The sequence below is a fragment of the Choloepus didactylus genome, chromosome 4 (genome assembly GCF_015220235.1).
Source record: "Choloepus didactylus isolate mChoDid1 chromosome 4, mChoDid1.pri, whole genome shotgun sequence".
NCBI classification, from domain to species: Eukaryota; Metazoa; Chordata; class Mammalia; order Pilosa; family Megalonychidae; genus Choloepus; species Choloepus didactylus.
In genome coordinates, this window is record NC_051310.1 from 167,403,146 (window position 1) to 167,422,745 (window position 19,600).

General features: G+C 37.2%; 1 protein-coding gene across 3 annotated transcripts in view; it reads left to right on the top strand.

Annotated features, from left to right (window-relative positions):
- Positions 1-19,600, top strand: part of AKAP6 (A-kinase anchoring protein 6) — a 532,325-nt gene that overhangs the window by 403,892 nt on the left and 108,833 nt on the right. For all 3 annotated transcript variants that reach the window (XM_037834775.1, XM_037834777.1, XM_037834776.1), the window contains one exon: positions 9,310-9,430. In XM_037834775.1, the coding sequence (XP_037690703.1) occupies positions 9,310-9,430 (121 nt within the window). The remainder of the gene's footprint in view (positions 1-9,309; positions 9,431-19,600) is intronic.

Consider the following 19,600-nt stretch of genomic DNA (forward strand, 5'->3'; position numbering starts at 1 on the left):
CAAAGGATAAGATGGCCGATTCAAGAAATGCCTTCACGGTTTTAACGTTGAATGTAAATGGATTAAACTCCCCAATTAAAAGATATAGATTCGCAGAATGGATCAAAAAAAATGAACCATCAATATGTTGCATACAAGAGACTCATCTTAGACACAGGGACACAAAGAAACTGAAAGTGAAAGGATGGAAAAAAATATTTCATGCAAGCTACAGCCAAAAGAAAGCAGGTGTAGCAATATTAATCTCAGATAAAATAGACTTCAAATGCAGGGATGTTTTGAGAGACAAAGAAGGCCACTACATACTAATAAAAGGGGCAATTCAGCAAGAAGAAATAACAATCGTAAATGTCTATGCACCCAATCAAGGTGCCACAAAATACATGAGAGAAACACTGGCAAAACTAAAGGAAGCAATTGATGTTTCCACAATAATTGTGGGAGACTTCAACACATCACTCTCTCCTATAGATAGATCAACCAGACAGAAGACCAATAAGGAAATTGAAAACCTAAACAATCTGATAAATGAATTAGATTTAACAGACATCTACAGGACATTACATCCCAAATCACCAGGATACACATACTTTTCTAGTGCTCACAGAACTTTCTCCAGAATAGATCATATGCTGGGACATAAAACAAGCCTCAATAAATTTAAAAAGATTGAAATTATTCAAAGCACATTCTCTGACCACAATGGAATACAATTAGAAGTCAATAACCATCAGAGACTTAGAAAATTCACAAATACCTGGAGGTTAAACAACACACTCCTAAACAATCAGTGGGTTAAAGAAGAAATAGCAAGAGAAATTGCTAAATATATAGAGACGAATGAAAATGAGAACACAACATACCAAAACCTATGGGATGCAGCAAAAGCAGTGCTAAGGGGGAAATTTATAGCACTAAACGCATATATTAAAAAGGAAGAAAGAGCCAAAATCAAAGAACTAATGGATCAACTGAAGAAGCTAGAAAATGAACAGCAAACCAATCCTAAACCAAGTACAAGAAAAGAAATAACAAGGATTAAAGCAGAAATAAATGACATAGAGAACAAAAAAACAATAGAAAGGATAAATATCACCAAAAGTTGGTTCTTTGAGAAGATCAACAAGATTGACAAGCCCCTAGCTAGACTGACAAAATCAAAAAGAGAGAAGACCCATATAAACAAAATAATGAATGAAAAAGGTGACATAACTGCAGATCCTGAAGAAATTAAAAAAATTATAAGAGGATATTATGAACAACTGTATGGCAACAAACTGGATAATGTAGAAGAAATGGACAATTTCCTGGAAACATATGAACAACCTAGACTGACCAGAGAAGAAATAGAAGACCTCAACCAACCCATCACAAGCAAAGAGATCCAATCAGTCATCAAAAATCTTCCCACAAATAAATGCCCAGGGCCAGATGGCTTCACAGGGGAATTCTACCAAACTTTCCAGAAAGAACTGACACCAATCTTACTCAAACTCTTTCAAAACATTGAAAAAAATGGAACACTACCTAACTCATTTTATGAAGCTAACATCAATCTAATACCAAAACCAGGCAAAGATGCTACAAAAAAAGAAAACTACCGGCCAATCTCCCTAATGAATATAGATGCAAAAATCCTCAACAAAATACTTGCAAATCGAATCCAAAGACACATTAAAAAAATCATACACCATGACCAAGTGGGGTTCATTCCAGGCATGCAAGGATGGTTCAACATAAGAAAAACAATCAATGTATTACAACACATTAACAAGTCAAAAGGGAAAAATCAATTGATCATCTCAATAGATGCTGAAAAAGCATTTGACAAAATCCAACATCCCTTTTTGATAAAAACACTTCAAAAGGTAGGAATTGAAGGAAACTTCCTCAACATGATAAAGAGCATATATGAAAAACCCACAGCCAGCATAGTACTCAATGGTGAGAGACTGAAAGCCTTCCCTCTAAGATCAGGAACAAGACAAGGATGCCCGCTGTCACCACTGTTATTCAACATTGTGCTGGAAGTGCTAGCCAGGGCAATCCGGCAAGACAAAGAAATAAAAGGCATCCAAATTGGAAAAGAAGAAGTAAAACTGTCATTGTTTGCAGATGATATGATCTTATATCTAGAAAACCCTGAGAAATCAACGATACACCTACTAGAGCTAATAAACAAATTTAGCAAAGTAGCGGGATACAAGATTAATGCACATAAGTCAGTAATGTTTCTATATGCTAGAAATGAACAAACTGAAGAGACACTCAAGAAAAAGATACCATTTTCAATAGCAACTAAAAAAATCAAGTACCTAGGAATAAACTTAACCAAAGATGTAAAAGACCTATACAAAGAAAACTACATAACTCTACTAAAAGAAATAGAAGGGGACCTTAAAAGATGGAAAAATATTCCATGTTCATGGATAGGAAGGCTAAATGTGATTAAGATGTCAATTCTACCCAAACTCATCTACAGATTCAATGCAATCCCAATCAAAATTCCAACAACCTACTTTGCAGACTTGGAAAAGCTAGTTATCAAATTTATTTGGAAAGGGAAGATGCCTCGAATTGCTAAAGACACTCTAAAAAAGAAAAACGAAGTGGGAGGACTTACACTCCCTGACTTTGAAGCTTATTATAAAGCCACAGTTGCCAAAACAGCATGGTACTGGCACAAAGATAGACATATAGATCAATGGAATCGAATTGAGAATTCAGAGATAGACCCTCAGATCTATGGCCGACTGATCTTTGATAAGGCCCCCAAAGTCACCGAACTGAGCCATAATGGTCTTTTCAACAAATGGGGCTGGGAGAGTTGGATATCCATATCCAAAAGAATGAAAGAGGACCCCTACCTCACACCCTACACAAAAATTAACTCAAAATGGACCAAAGATCTCAATATAAAAGAAAGTACCATAAAACTCCTAGAAGATAATGTAGGAAAACATCTTCAAGACCTTGTATTAGGAGGCCACTTCCTAGACTTTACACCCAAAGCACAAGCAACAAAAGAGAAAATAGATAAATGGGAACTCCTCAAGCTTAGAAGTTTCTGCACCTCAAAGGAATTTCTCAAAAAGGTAAAGAGGCAGCCAACTCAATGGGAAAAAATTTTTGGAAACCATGTATCTGACAAAAGACTGATATCTTGCATATACAAAGAAATCCTACAACTCAATGACAATAGTACAGACAGCCCAATTATAAAATGGGCAAAAGATATGAAAAGACAGTTCTCTGAAGAGGAAATACAAATGGCCAAGAAACACATGAAAAAATGTTCAGCTTCACTAGCTATTAGAGAGATGCAAATTAAGACCACAATGAGATACCATCTAACACCGGTTAGAATGGCTGCCATTAAACAAACAGGAAACTACAAATGCTGGAGGGGATGTGGAGAAATTGGAACTCTTATTCATTGTTGGTGGGGCTGTATAATGGTTCAGCCACTCTGGAAGTCAGTCTGGCAGTTCCTTAAAAAACTAGATATAGAGCTACCATTCGATCCAGCGATTGCACTTCTCGGTATATACCCAGAAGATCGGAAAGCAGTGACACGAACAGATATCTGCACGCCAATGTTCATAGCAGCATTATTCACAATTGCCAAGAGATGGAAACAACCCAAATGTCCTTCAACAGATGAGTGGATAAATAAAATGTGGTATATACACACGATGGAATACTACGCGGCAGTAAGAAGGAACGATCTGGTGAAACATATGACAACATGGATGAACCTTGAAGACATAATGCTGAGCGAAATAAGCCAGGCACAAAAAGAGAAATATTATATGCTACCACTAATGTGAACTTTGAAAAATGTAAAACAAATGGTTTATAATGTAGAATGTAGGGGAACTAGCAGTAGAGAGCAATTAAGGAAGGGGGAACAATAATCCAAGAAGAACAGATAAGCTATTTAACGTTCTGGGGATGCCCAGAAATGACTATGGTTTGTTAGTTTCTGATGGATGTAGTAGGAACAAGTTCACTGAAATGTTGCTATGTTATGTAACTTTCTTGGGGTAAAGTAGGAACATGTTGGAAGTTAAGCAGTTATCTTTGGTTAGTTGTCTTTTTCTTACTCCCTTGCTATGGTCTCTTTGAAATGTTCTTTTATTGTATGTTTGTTTTCTTTTTAACTTTTTTTCTCATACAGTTGATTTAAAAAAGAAGGGAAAGTTAAAAAAAAAAAAAAAAAAAGAAAGAAAAAAGACAAACAAGGAAAAAAAAAAAAAAAGATGTAGTGCCCCCTTGAGGAGCCTGTGGAGAATGCAGGGGTATTCGCCTGCCCCACCTCCATGGTTGCTGACATGACCACAGACATAGGGGACTGGTGGTTTGATGGGTTGAGCCCTCTACCATAGGTTTTGCCCTTGGGAGGACGGTTGCTGCAGGGGAGAGGCTAGGCCTCCCTGTATTTGTGCCTGAGAGTCTCCTCCTGAATGCCTCTTTGTTGCTCAGATGTGGCCCTCTCTCTCTGGCTAAGCCAACTTGAAAGGTGAAATCACTGCCCTCCCCCCTACGTGGGATCAGACACCCAGGGAAGTGAATCTCCCTGGCAACGTGGAATATGACTCCCGGGGAGGAATGTAGACCCGGCATCGTGGGATGGAGAACATCTTCTTGACCAAAAGGGGGATGTGAAAGGAAATGAAATAAGCTTCAGTGGCAGAGAGATTCCAAAACGAGCCGAGAGATCACTCTGGTGGGCACTCTTACGCACACTTTAGACAACCCTTTTTAGGTTCTAAAGAATTGGGGTAGCTGGTGGTGGATACCTGAAACTATCAAACTACAACCCAGAACCCATGAATCTCGAAGACAGTTGTATAAAAATGTAGCTTATGAGGGGTGACAGTGGGATTGGGAATGCCATAAGGACCAAACTCCACTTTGTCTAGTTTATGGATGGATGTGTAGAAAAGTAGGGGAAGCAAACAAACAGACAAAGGTACCTAGTGTTCTTTTTTACTTCAATTGCTCTTTTTCACTCTAATTATTATTCTTGTTATTTTTGTGTGTGTGCTAATGAAGGTGTCAGGGATTGATTTAGGTGATGAATGTACAACTATGTAATGGTACTGTAAACAATCGAAAGTACAATTTGTTTTGTATGACTGCGTGGTATGTGAATATATCTTAATAAAATGATGATTAAAAAAAAAAAAAAAAAAAAAAAAGAGAGTGAAGGGTGTTTGCCACCAGAAACTCAGGAAAAGAACCTGCTTCTGAATTCAGCTGAAAAAATCAGTATATTCTTCAAGGGGATATAGGACTGTTAACTAGTTCTGTACCACCCTTGATAAATTCACTATCTACTGATCTTTTCTGTTTTCCTGTATAGTAGCTGGCATTTTTCCTGGAGGGCATTGCCTTCTATAAACTCATTTGAAAAACACTTCGCATACCTTTGCATACCTTGGAAGTTTCCTGAAATAATGAACACATTAAACTGTAGCATGTCAGAACCTTTCAAAACAACCAACAAATAAATCATGTGAATTTATTTCTGTTTTGCTACAATGCTCTATTTGATTTCACTAAATTTGGGAAACTCAGGTCTTTTCCAAACATGTGAATTAACACGTGGTCAAGAATCTGAAATCAGGCACAAATGCTTTTTAAAAAAGGTCTTTGTCCTCTGTATTAGACTTTTGTGAGATTTTGTTGTTTAGAACACTGATGCTGATTTTATACCAATGATATGAAATATGGAATCGACTCATTTACTGTATGTGACAAACTCAAGCCTAAATATTCTCATCTAGATTGAAAAAAAGACTGCAGTATGAGTGGGTATCTGTGGTAGGCTCATTGACCCCTTTGCAGGTCTCCATGTAGACTGTGCAGGAGTCTGAAATGCATTTAACTGGAAGAAGTGGGTTTTGATCTAAGTCCCTTGATAAGGAGAATAAAAGAAGGGAATAGTTCAATGGATGTGAAGGATATAAAAGAGCCAGAGGAAAAAAGTCCATGGTTCAGAACATTTTATCATCATGTATTTATTTTTCATTTATTTAAAATCTATCTTTATTAATATTTCCATTTATAAATCTCCTTTACCTTTCACTATAGAAAAGAGGTGGTGATAGGAATGGGAAGGCAAGTAGCACTAATTGAGCACCTACTGCTATCAGGAATCCTCTCAAGTAATCAAATGTGCCATTATCATATGTTACAGTCAAAATTTCACCTTCAGAATGAGTGAAGAAGCCTGTCCATGTTGTAGCAGTTGCTTTGGTTTTGGCATTTGGGGATGAGATACTATTATCTCTGTCACATGCTATCCTTCTGAAGTTGCCCTTGCCCAACTAAAGGTTTTTTATTGACTATCTACATTCGTTCATCACCATTCACCAGAAACTATGCTGGGCACTGGGGATACAAAAAGAATAAGCTTATCCCTTGTCCTTGAATTGCTTAATATAATCAAATAAAGTTGCTTAAAATAATCAATTGCTTAAATAATCAAAGTTTTAAAAAAATCATGCATTTATGTGAAAACAAGATTCTTTATTTTCTTGTTGGTTGATGATTTTTAAGAGACACCCCATACAATTCTTTTCTGGGAAAACAAGAAAACTTGCTTTAAGATCAGAGTTCAGACTCTTAAACACAATGCTTAAGGTCTCTCTGATACATTAAACTCTTTGTGGAACAATCTCTTGGGATAGTCGTTCAGTCTTTCAGACTTCCTATCCCTCTCCCTTCTCTTCTCCAAAGTAGTAACTCATATAGGGGACTTACATGACCTTGTGATCTTGTCCCCTGGCTTCACCCTTCACACAGTGCTTAAATACAAGCTAGCTGGTTCCATTGAAATGGGCTTGGTGTTGCCCTGGACATTGTGAGTGTATCCCCCCTAAAGCACCCCAATCTTGCTTGTATTGGTTTCTCTTGGCCTGGTCAGGCCCCGAGTCCTGCTGACTCGGCCTCATCTCTGTCCTCACTGACCCTGCTGCCTCTCTGAGGCCCACCTGGCTTTCCTTGGGGTCACCCTGCCTCTGTTACTATGGTAACACCCTCCATCAAGTTTACGAGCTGAGATCTTAGGAATCTGGGAGTCTCCTGTTGGGTGATGAGAGAACAGAGTGGCAAAGGTAGTCCTAACCAAAGCTCTCTCTGTGACCACAACACTCCCACTCCAGGTTTTTGGGGAGCCCTGTGTTAAGCAGTCTTTCCCAGAGCTCCTAGCTGGAAAAAGAGCTGACATCCTTGTGCTTTTGTCTTTATTCTCAGTCTGTCTCACACGCTTCCCCGCTAGGATAGGCCAAGAGAGGGATGGTCAGGACGCATATCCAGACACCTGCATCTCCTTTTATTTCCTTCTTATTCCCCAAAGCCAGTCAGGTGGAAGAGCTGAGCTTTTCCCTTCCTTTCTCCCTGGCATTTAGTATTACCCTGGATTATACTCTCCTACTTTCTGGGGTGGCATTCCCCCTTTCGTCTCTCTTCCTGGTTAAAATATGGGAGGGGCACAAGGAGAGAGAAATAGTGATCATAATTCAGGAGGTATTTTTAAACTGCCATACCCGTCAAGGAAGAAAATGCTTATTAGTCACTCACAAGAGTTAATAAAGAAAGCCTGGTGGTTTATTTGTCCCTTTTATAGTGGTTGGTTTGTTTTTTAGTATTTTGAGACAGGATACTATTTCAGATTTTATGTGTCTGCTCTAAGTCCTTGTTGCTAAAAAAAAATGTGGATTCTCAGGCCCATCTAGAACCACTGAACTGATATCTGCACTTTAACGAGATCCTCAGCTGCTCCTTATGCATGTTCTTTGGAGAAGCACTGCTCTAGGCTGCCATAGCCTTGCTAAAGGTTTTGGCTACATGAACTATACCCACCATTGTCATTCAGCAAACAGTTGTTAATCAATTCCACATATTAAAGATCCCTGCCCTTGGGTGCTTATGGTCCTAATCAAGAATCTTTACAATTATGGTTCAGTAATTAAAATAAAATAGACAATTCTTGATCAAGTTTCCCCTATCACCAGACATACCTTAAATTTTTTAACAGATCGATTAAGATTAAGTTATAAGTTATTGAAAGTGGATGTTTCTTTTCTTGGAAAGCAGTCATTTAATGTACAGAGGGAGACAGGAACAAGGCGGTAATAAGATGCTCCCTTGATAAATCCAGATTCATACCTGAGGCTGCAACTTCGTTTGTACTGATAGGGCTTTTTTTTGGGCTTTAATTTGACATGACTCTGAGATTTCTTTGAGGGGAAGGGTTGTTTTTTGTTTTTTGTTTTTTGGTTTGATTTTTTTTTGGTGGTGGTGGGGATGTGGGGAACAAAGTCATAGTTTTTCATCCTGCACTTTCATTTTCTGATCACTGTTTTAGAAGAATCTGTGCTTTACTTATTCACTAGGCTTTCAATAGAGAATCACATTAATCCTTTTAAGCTCCTTATTCTAATGATTTATTTTGTTGAAAACCATAGTGATCCTCCTTTGAATTTTAATGATTGCTGGCTATTCAAGGATTCATTGTTTTGACTTCCTGTCCTTACCTTTGTTTCCTACATGTCTGTGGGGAACACCTGTCTAATACTGGATCTGCCCCTGGTTCTCACTGGCTTACCAGAGTCACTCAAGCCTATCTCGGAGTGTTAAGCTGAAATGCTGGCTACTCATCCATGACAATAATTGTAGGATATATGTTTGCAGAGATAGGCAGATAGACAGTAGAGGGACAGATAAACAATTGAGTCATTTCCCAGTAAAAATAATATTTCAGATATGATAATATATTGTGATCATTGTAGAGAATTTAGTTAAATGTGGGTATTCTTAGTCATAAATCTATTAGAATGCAATATCTAGGGAAAAGCTAGTAGATAAGAGAGGGGTTCAGATTTTGAGAGTGCTATTCTTGCCCCAAATTCTGATCCACGTAACCTTCTCCAAGTTACTGACCCTCCATTTCTCAGACTGTTAAATATGGCTATGTTCTCTTTCAGTTACATAGTGGCAGTTATATTGTTCAGGTGCTATAAATCTTCAGAGAAGCTTCGCAAATTGAAATTGCCACGACACATCCAAGGTATGAGCATCAGAATCACGTTCTGTTTTCAAAATCTAAGAGGTGGCTGTGGTGTCACAGTCGTGGCTTCCCATTTTGCCCATTGTATAACCACACAGAGAGTTTTCCCCTTCTCTTTTTACAGGTATCATCTGGGAACATCATGGGTTTTCAAGAATATATTATTCTAATATGAGATTTTAACAACTACACTGTATTTATGCATAATACATTTTGTGCCTTATCTACAGGCTTCTGGACTTTGATTCAGAATATCAGGAGCTCTGGGATTGGCTGATTGACATGGAGTCCCTTGTGATGGACAGCCACGACCTGATGATGTCAGAAGAGCAGCAGCAGCAACTTTACAAGGTTAGAGCTACCCTTCCTGCCTTTACCTTGCTGTGGAAGATCTGATTAGCCTGACAAGTCTCTCTCTCTCAGGATATCTTTGCTTTCATTGTATGTATCATGGTGTCTATTAGAATTCCCTTCCCCGTCCCCAAACTCATTTCCATCCCTTGTGTGCTGACAGGCTGCAGCGACATCATAATTGCAAGAAAGTTCCCTTTATCACATTCTATTTGGTGTAATTCTATAGAAGGACAAAGATTTATCTTCAAGATGAATAGCAATAAATGCAACTGCATTAATAAATAGACTGAAACAAAATGACAGATAAATGGGGCTGGTAACATTTAACAAAATGTGTTTTGATTGGAGCACTCAGGTAGATTTTATCCACCCCTCAGATCTTCCTAGAGAAAAAAAGAAATTTACCTACAGTTTTTGCTTTCTGCTGCCAGAGTACAGGGCTCGTCCAATTTAATGTTTATTAGTGATACACAAAGCAGACATTGTCACATTAAGTCAGTACATTTGCGTATGATTTAGGAAAACTGGCTTGCAACTCATATTGATTATGGGCAATCCATCTAATAAATATCTGTATGGTTTTCCATGTCTGCTAATTCACCCTTAGCCTAGTGCGCTTTCCCAATTTTACTTCACAAATAGTCTTAGAAGTTCTTGCAGAACAGCCATGTGACTCTGACTGAAAAAAATGATTGCAAGATTCACAGTGCCCGAAAAAGCTGTCAGGGAGGGAAGAGGGACTTTCTATTCAAATATCAGATGGCAGTAAATCTTCCTCATTTAGGCAATTTTTATTGGAGTAATTCTGACAGTTGTCATCCTTGAATTGCTTTGAGCATATGGCATATTTCAAAGAGCAGATTGTGAATCATAAAAAATAAAATTAATAACTAACCACAGAATCAGCAACAGTATAATGACAAGAAACAACTACCCTCTAGCTTTTAAAAATTTCTTATAGAAAAAGTAGTACAGTCAAGGTCAAATAAAAGTTGTTTCCTTTCTCCTTCAATTTTATCATTTTAAGTTACCTTTCTTTAATACATTATTTTAACTTTTACTTCTCTAAACAGAGATATTTGTACTTTTTAAGGTATGCGCTAATTAGTCTCCACTGGGAATCATCCTTAGTTAAGAGAAGATATAAGCTCCCCAGAGACTCAGTAAATGGGTTCATTATATTCTCTAGAGAATTTCATTCGACATTAATTAAGTTTGTTGACTATTAACTGTTTCCTATATGGATAGCTGTCCATTTTAACAACAAGCTATCCTATATATCTTCTGGTATAAAACATTGTTAGAGTAACAATCTCACCCTAAAGTGACCAAAGCGAAGTTATTTCACATTTCAGGTAAGGCTCAAGAATTATATATGAAAATTATCAATAAATCTATATTAATTTAATAATAGAACAATATTTGCTTTATTCCTAAGGCTTAAACATTAAAATTAGACCCAAACAGGAAAAATAAATGCTTAAGGTTACTTAATCTTAAGATGTTATCTCAGATTTTATTGCACTCATAATGTCAAATAATATTTCTTTTCTTCTTCATGCATTTCTTGTTTTGCACATAAGCCACTATTTTCTCAAAAACAGTGCTATTCTCTGTCAAAACCACATTCATGTAATTTACATCACAATTAATAGGAAATCACTGAACAAAATGTGCAGTCTTCTTTTTCTTATGTTTTCTTTGTAAAATGCTCTGCCTGATAATTCTCATTCTGGCATATTGCAAGCCATTATTCCACCTCCTCAGTATTTCTGGGTTATAGACTTTTCCAAATATTTTCTGTATGGGTGTTCTTCGTTTGTGACTCATGTCCAGTCATCATCCTTCTGATTTTAGATGCTCAATGTATCTGAGCTCATTACATCAGTACTAACTCTGCATTTGGCTTATAAGCAAAATTAAAGCTTGAATTAGAAACTGAGGGCAAACACTACAGTTCTCTAGAGTCTCTCTTTATGTGATCCTCCAAATTATTCCAGAGGTTTTAGAACCTCCAAAACCATCCTGAGTATATTGACTAAGGAGAGTTTCATTTAGAACTTGAGTTTGCTCCTGAATTAGAAAAACTGATAGAAAAGGATTAATTTCAATTCTTCTCCAAGAATCACTACAGATTCCCAGGTTAAGCCGATGTTTTCAATATCTCGTATCTCTGTTCCAATCTGCTTTTCCAGGAATCAACTGACCTGATATCTATTGCTTTATAGAGACCCCTGGAGAAGATAGGCTTTTCAGTTGGTCCCCAAGCTTTCTTAGGCTTCCAATACCATGCGAGACTACTTTAAACATCCTATAATCTTTAGATTTGTTGGCCCTGAAAACTACCAATGATTTATCAGCATTTCTCATTAAAGACACCATTGACATTTCAGGCAAACCAATTTCTTGTTAGCTTGTGGGACCTGTCCTTGCATTGCAGGACCTTTGCTATTCATGTTCCCCAGACACTGTGATGACTCAGTGGGCCCCAGGTTGTTTCCAAGTCTCTGTCTCCTTGGTGGGGAGGACTGGTTACCCCTTGAGAATCCAGAACCACTGCATAAGTGTTAGTTTTCACTTCAGCCTATTCTCCTAGTGTACCCTTCCTTAGTGATTAGTTGCAATCCCTTTAAGGAGATCCTATTTTCTCCATTTCCCATGGTACTAATTATGTACTTTCACAGCATATCAAGTCCATCTCACTTTTTTTCTCTCTGTACCTATGCTTCCCAACTCTCTACAAAATTATAATTACTGTTATTTCCTTCCTCCCTTTTTCTCTATATTTACAACTCTTCTTGAATTGAAGCCTTAACTCTTCATTCTTAAGCCTTGGGCAAACCTATGTATGTTGTATTAGTCAGGGTTCTCCAAAGAAACAGAATTGTCAGGATACACACACATATACAGTGTATGTCTATGTATATGTAAATATTAAGAGATTTATTATAGGAATTGGCTTATGTTACCATGGTGAATAGGCAAGTCCAAATTCTGTAGTTGGAAACTCCAGTGAAGATGAGGTTGAATTCCCCAAGAGAAGCAGGCTGGCTGAAGTAGAGGAGAAATTCTTTCTTACTTCTGAAATTCTCAATTCTGATTTTAAGACCTTCAACTGATAGATGAGGAGACTCCCCTCCTTGCTGAAGGCAGTCTCTTTTGTTGATGGTAGATGCAATCAGCCATAGATGCAATCAACTGACTATATTTCCATCAACAAAATTCCCCACAGTATAACCTAGCAATATTGACACCTGAAAGTAAACATCAATTCATGTGGATTGTCTTCATTCTTTTAAAAACTTCCCTAACACCAAGAACAGTATTCTGCTTTTGTATTCTGCACATTGTGAAGCAAGGCACCTTACATAGTTGAGACTGAACTAGCAGTTGTTGAACTCAAGACTGAATGATGGAAATGAAGCTCATGATCCCTGATATTAATGGAAAAAGAATAAGGTGAAACTTTTAAGGGAGACCTTCAGGTGAATGATGGTAAAATCACAGGAAGCTGTGGACCAGGGCAGAATCATTATTCCTGCTGTCACAGAATCTGAAACCTCTGCTCTCTCCCTGGGTGGTTCTCTGTATTTCATCACTTGACTCCTTTACTGACAGAGTCATGCTCAGTCCCTGATTCATGCATTGCTCAGTCCTAGGTTGATTCCCAATGTGTCCACATTTGGAAATTTGGGGCTAGAGAAAAACTAGAAAGATGGTAGTTAGTGACAGTAAAACTTATTTAGCCCTTTCGTATTAGTTGCTATCTTCTTGACTTTACCTATTTATTTTATATTCTGGTCTCTGCTAGAAAATCAGCTGAACTTAATTCCAAGATACAGATAAATTCCCTATCCCATCCATTCAGCAGACCTCCTGAATGGAGCACCCACTGTGATATGTCAGTTACCTGAAGTCAGCAGAACACCCAAGGAACTTATAAATGAAAAGAATTGGATTGAACAGGCAAAAATACATTGATACAACCTGTCCTGGCCCGCGGGACGTTCAGCGGAGGCTCCGAGTCCTGTGAGGGAGGAATGGTATGGGACAAGAGACACGAGGAATGACAGCAAGACAGGTTTCTGATCAAGCTGCAAAATTTTATTGAAGAGGCAGGGTATATATACTCTAAGGGTGGAGGGAGTGGCTAGTAAGAACAAGTGGCGGACTGGGATTGGTACCTGCTGTTGCTGGGGTGGATGGCCAATGGGCGGCCACTGTTTAGGCGCGAACTAGCTACTGCTTAGGCGGGAATTACTGTTACTTCCTTGAAGAAGGCTAATTATAGCTTAGGCTGTTCTTGCATCAGCCCTGGCGGCCATGTTGCATGTTACCGGTATCGCTGAAGGTGAATATTATATATGCTACCTTAATTGTCCCCAACAACAACCTGCCAATTTAGAAACTTGATTACTACAAAGGATTGTAAAGTGCTATTTCTGTTTAAATCATTTTTATATTTTCAGATTGTTTCTAATTTTAATTTTTCTTTCTAATTTTAAACAGAAGGATCCTAAGAACAAACTAATTCTTATTAAAAACTAGCCTCTTCCTTTTAAAAATATACTTTCTCCTTTGTTTTGAGGCAGAGTCTTACTGCCAATGTCTTCCCTTCCCCCTTCTCTGTCTTGCCCCAGCTCTGAATAGGTACCTTCTGTAGGCATTTGCTAATAAACACTGACAGTATCATCAGCCCAGAAAATGCAAACATAGTCCTTTCTTGTTTTTTCTCCCTCAGTCTAAGAATCACCTCCTGGAAGAATTTGCTCTCACTCTCTCACCTTCTTTCTCTTCATTCCTCCTACCTTCCTAAGAAGGACAATTTAATTTGTCAAAAGTAACCACTGTGATTTTCAAAGTTCAGCTCCTATTTGGACTAGAGTTACGAAGCCAGAATTAATAATCACAGGGAGCTGTCACTCCACTGGTCTGCATGTGCATTAACTATTAATGGAGAAATATTTAAACCCCACTTGCAAAGGAAAAGCTCCTTTTTTTTTTTCATTTCTGCACATCAAAGGTGGCATTATTCTTGGGCTCAGATAAGCTCATGACTCTTCCTCCCCCATCCTATAAATTTTATAGACTGGAAGCATTTTGACAATTAGAGAATTATAGCTCAGGCTGCTGCCGTTGTTGCTGTCCCCACCTTCCCCAGCAGTCACAGCTGACTTTGTAGTGCTGTGAGGGTGTGTCCCATCAGTGGTTCCTCACCTATGCACAAAGCACTGCCAGTTCTCTGCTACCTGTAGAGCATAGATGACAGAGCTGCTAGTCATCCTGGATTGGTGTGGGTTACCAGAGTTCAAGGGCTAATCTCAAGTGTCAAATTCAGAAGTTGTGGTCTGGTGATTATTGTTATAATAGAACGAGAGTGGTTTTTATGTAGTATGAAGCTCATTAAAACACTGCATTTATCAATTTGTTCCTTGAGTGAACAGTTTAGCCATTCCTCATCTAAAAATGTTGGATTATGTGACTTCTAAGTTTCTTTCCAGCTTAAAGAGTATAAAGTTACTACCCACTTGAACACCTGTATATTTTCAGGGGTGCTGATACTGAAGATTTTATATATAATTTTGAGACTTAATTACTCATGTGGTTCTGTTTTTTTTTTGGGAAAACATGAAAAGTTCCTATATTGTTCCCCATTGGATAAGTATTATTTAAGTATGGCTTGTGTACAGAAAGGAAAAGGACCATTCACTTTGCATAATGTAATGTTTACTGAACAGATTGATTACATTTTTATCCTGCTATGGATTTGAGATTGTTTAAAAAATACAAATGGAAATAATAAAATTATTTTCAAAGTATTAATACAAATCAGAACTGGGGAAAATATACATAGAGACCACTTATTTGAAAAAATTAATATGCAGGCACATGGGCTCTTATGCAGCAACTATAAAAAATGATCTCAGTATTTTATTCTGAGTTTCCTGGTGGTGAAAGCAAAAAGGGAAACATGCTCAAATGCAAAGTTTATATTTTCCAGGAGAAAAGCATAACATTTCCTTTGAAGGAATTGAGTTTATTTTGATACTTAGATATGAAACATTTTCTTTTGGAATTTTTTATATAAAGGACTGGAATCGTATGCTAGAGAAATTTCTAATTATAATCTTTCTTACAACTACATTTCTAACTATGATACCTCTAACAGGTGAAATGATCCTTTTTGTCTAACTCTGTTGCTAGGTAATGTTATGCAGACTTTGAGCACAGTTTGGCCAGGTAGAATTAATAAGATGGGAGAGCAATATTATATACTAGAAGGGAGAAGAATATTAGTAAAGTAAGAGAGAATTATAAGCATTAACGAGAAAGGAAAGCAGCTAGTAGAAATTCATTAATACAAAAGTAAACAAATGAAGTAATAAAGGAGTAAAATAAAATATTATCATAGATGTGTGGATGAATGCAAACAAACAAAAACTAAACAATGAAGAAATAATTGATTTAAGTAAAAAAAAACAGATAGAAAAAGGAGTAGGTGAAAATGTTACTTTAGATAATTTGAATATCTGTTAGATCACAAGCATTATGACTTTTAAAAGAAATGTGTATGGAATGGGATATGGAATTCTGGGGCATAAGAAATGGAGAGGAAAGGAAGAAAAATGGGTTATAGTTGATTTGTTATTTTATACCTATTTATGCTGAAACGATATTGTCTTATCTATGAACTGATCATAGAAAACAGATTAATCATGCAATCCCTATATTTTATAAATTAACAAATTTCAAACCTCTGGAGTAGTAGATCTCTTCCATTTTGTTCTGGGCCAGATTGATCTAAGTAATTTCAAATGTGGCATGAATACCTTTATGGCTGAACTGTGAGGTTCCTGAGCCCCTATAAATGTAATGCTAAGCTGGTTCATAGTACAGGTTACAGTAGCTAAGCCTAAACCAGAAGAATATCCATTAACTTTTTTAAAAATTTCATATGTTGGTGTATAAAATAGAAGCACTCACCAAAAATGAAATTCTGTTAATTAGGCCCTATGTTGGAATTTCAGTACTGAATTTTACATTTCTACCTTGATTGTTCAAAATGAAACAAATTATTAGTTATTGAGCAGTCAAGGTAAAAACGTACCAGATATATCAGACCTAAGAAGTTCATGATAATTTTTACAGCTTTCCCGGTAGATTAATTGTATAGCTTAAAACTCCATTAAAATAAGAATATGCATAAAATCATTGTAATGTCTCTAATTATCCAGTCATTTTAAAGGTAATCAAAATGGAAACACCTCACCTGTCTCTGCTGCCATCTAGAAATGAATTTGTTGTTCCATTTTTATTAAAGTTCAAAAAGTGCTTAGATTAACTGTCATATTAGCTTGAGCTTTGATTAATCAGTGTTTGCCATGAATACTTGAACATACACACACAAATACGCACACACGTGCACACACACCCATATATATATTTCCTTTGAGAGAGAGAGAGGGCAAAACTCGTCCTGCAAATGTTTAGGAGGGAAAAAAAGTAAATGGACGTGGTTGTTGAACAATATATTAAACACTGTTTGTGCTAGAACCTATGATTCCCATTGAATCACTTTTTTTTTTTTTTTTTAAAGAAAAGAAGGGGGAAAAAGAATGTCAAGGGAATAGGATGCCAAGAAATAGTTGGCTCTGTGTGTGGAGGGGCAGGGAAGCAAAGCCCCGCCAGCAGTTTTTGTCTCCAGCGGAGGAGCTCCTGTCCGGAAGGTGCGTTGGCTCCCTCTGGGCTGCCTCTGTGGCTTTGTGCTCTCCCTCTCTCTCTGGCCTGGCCCGCTCTGGCCTAGAGTGGATCAAACAAGCCATGGGGAAAGTTTCCCTCATTTGCATCACTTCTAGACAGCCCTGTCGTACTCTTTGCTGACAGGAAATCGCTGTCTTTGTCACCTTTTCTCAGGGCCCTCCTTTTGGCAGAGATGAACCATGTGACCACGCTTAATCACAACAGCACTGGCTCGAGACTCCATGACATGTTTTCCTCAGCACTTCAATAAACGGGGTAGAGGAGTCAGTAGGAAATTACTACATTAATTTTAGAGTGAAAAGATAATTAGCGCTTGAAGGACTCGTGCTACCACCTATGGAATTATTATTCAAATTAAAGTTAATTTATCAAGAACTCATGAAAACTATCTCCCCTAATGCAACTGTTTTTAAAAAATTAAACCTTGAATAGTAAGAATTGGGCATATGTGGAGGGAGAGTGGGAAGAAGGCAAGGAGAGGAGTCAGGAGGGAGAAAGAAAGAGAGGAGTGGGGAGAAGAGAGGGAAATCATAGCAGGCATTAGCTATGTTTGAAAAAGCAACTTAAAAGGACTGCAACTTCAACATTTAGGACTGAAGGCTGGAGCATGTAAAACGCTTACTTAGATGATATGAATAGGACACTGGCAAACAAAAGCAGCAGTGTGCTCCTAGAAAACTGTGCTTAAAGGAGTTTCCTTGGCAACAGAAATGCAGTTCCAAAAGTAGACAGAACTTTCCTCAGAAAACATACTATTAATAACAACCTTCCGGAACAACTTGGAACAATTTGACGACTTGGCAATAATAATGCCAAGTGTTCTGCAAATTAATCTAACACATAACAGTTATATTTCCTTGCCTGTAATTTTTTACTGGACCCTACCTAGAATTCATTGCTTTTCAGTGGCACAAAAGTGAAAAATATCTTTAAATGCTGTCATGGAAAAAGAAAACCAAAAGAACTGCTGTGACCAACAGTGGCCAATGATTGTATTCAGCATTTTGGAACCTTCAAGAGACCTTAGTTTAGTGAGATAAGTCTATTCCAATTAAAGCTACTATAAATGCTTTCACGAGCAAAACTTGTTAAAGGGTTAAGAGCCTGAGAATTGCTGTGATGTGAAGTACAGCTTGAGGCCATTGGTTATATAAATGTAACACTTCACTAAATATGTGCTGTGTTATTTTTAAAGAGCATCATCATTTCTTGTCAGCTCAGAGAATAAACTGATCTTGGATCTACTTGGCCAATGGGAATCGTTTGAATTCTCTTGAAGGCTATACATTTGCCAGCCAAGAAAGATATAATGTTCCTCTAACCTTTCTTGAATCCTTGGAGCTAAAGGTTAAAAGTAATCAATATCTCATTGTGCTGCTTAGTTTCAGGGTAATAAGTAATAACCTTCATGTTAAAATCCAAATGATTACAGATAGCACTTAAATGAGTTGACCTGTTTGGGAGTTCTTATTAATTGCAATCAGGATAATCATTAGCATTTGCTAATAAAATTTGGGATTAAATTGCAAAAATTTCAGCCTTTACCTCTTAGAAAAATGGCTTTAACTTAATTAGGTGTGACTGTGCCATGTTCCTTCCTGTGGTAAGCTGAAAGCTTTGGATTCAACCCTAGATATTTGTAGATTTCTTTCAGGTTCCTAGAAAATAAATTAGAGAAATATTTAAATTCCTAATAAGAAAGGGTGTTTGGTTCCCTGTCACCTTTGGCTCATGAACTACTCAATACTATGGTATTTGTTTCAGGTTTATGACTTAATGGAAATGTCCTTTACCTGGTTTTTAGGATTTCCTATTTTTAAATGACTTTTCTTTAGTAGTTACATTCATATTCAGGCTAATCTGGTTTGAAGCTGGAAGAAATTATATGCTAATAATTAAACTTTACAGACAACCATGGTGTAAATTGGGGCTTATTTATTTTGTTTAAAAAAAGTATTATCATTGACAAAAGGGACTTGATATAAAAAGGACAAACATTAGGTTTAATGTTCCATGTATTACATCAGGAAGGCTCTGGTTATGATAGAGCCACAAGGAAATATATAAGATATATATGCTATTGAATACAAATATTTTACTTTTATCATTCTAATTTTTACAATTCAGTAGCACTTCATGCATGCATTCCAAAAGTAGGAAGGCTGGGCTATTAAACTGCCAAGATAATGATTCGGTTATTTCAAAAGAAGTCCTGGTACCTCTTTAGAATAGGCTGGTGAGAGCTTAAGGGAAAATTTCAACCACAGAATAAACTCATTAATCTCCTACTTTCTTGTCCTTATCTGACTACCATGTCTAACTTTAGAAGGAGATAGATTTATAGTTGTCCAAGGGACATTTTTGGAATGTTAGAGCTCTCCAAGCCAACTATCTCCATTACTAAAT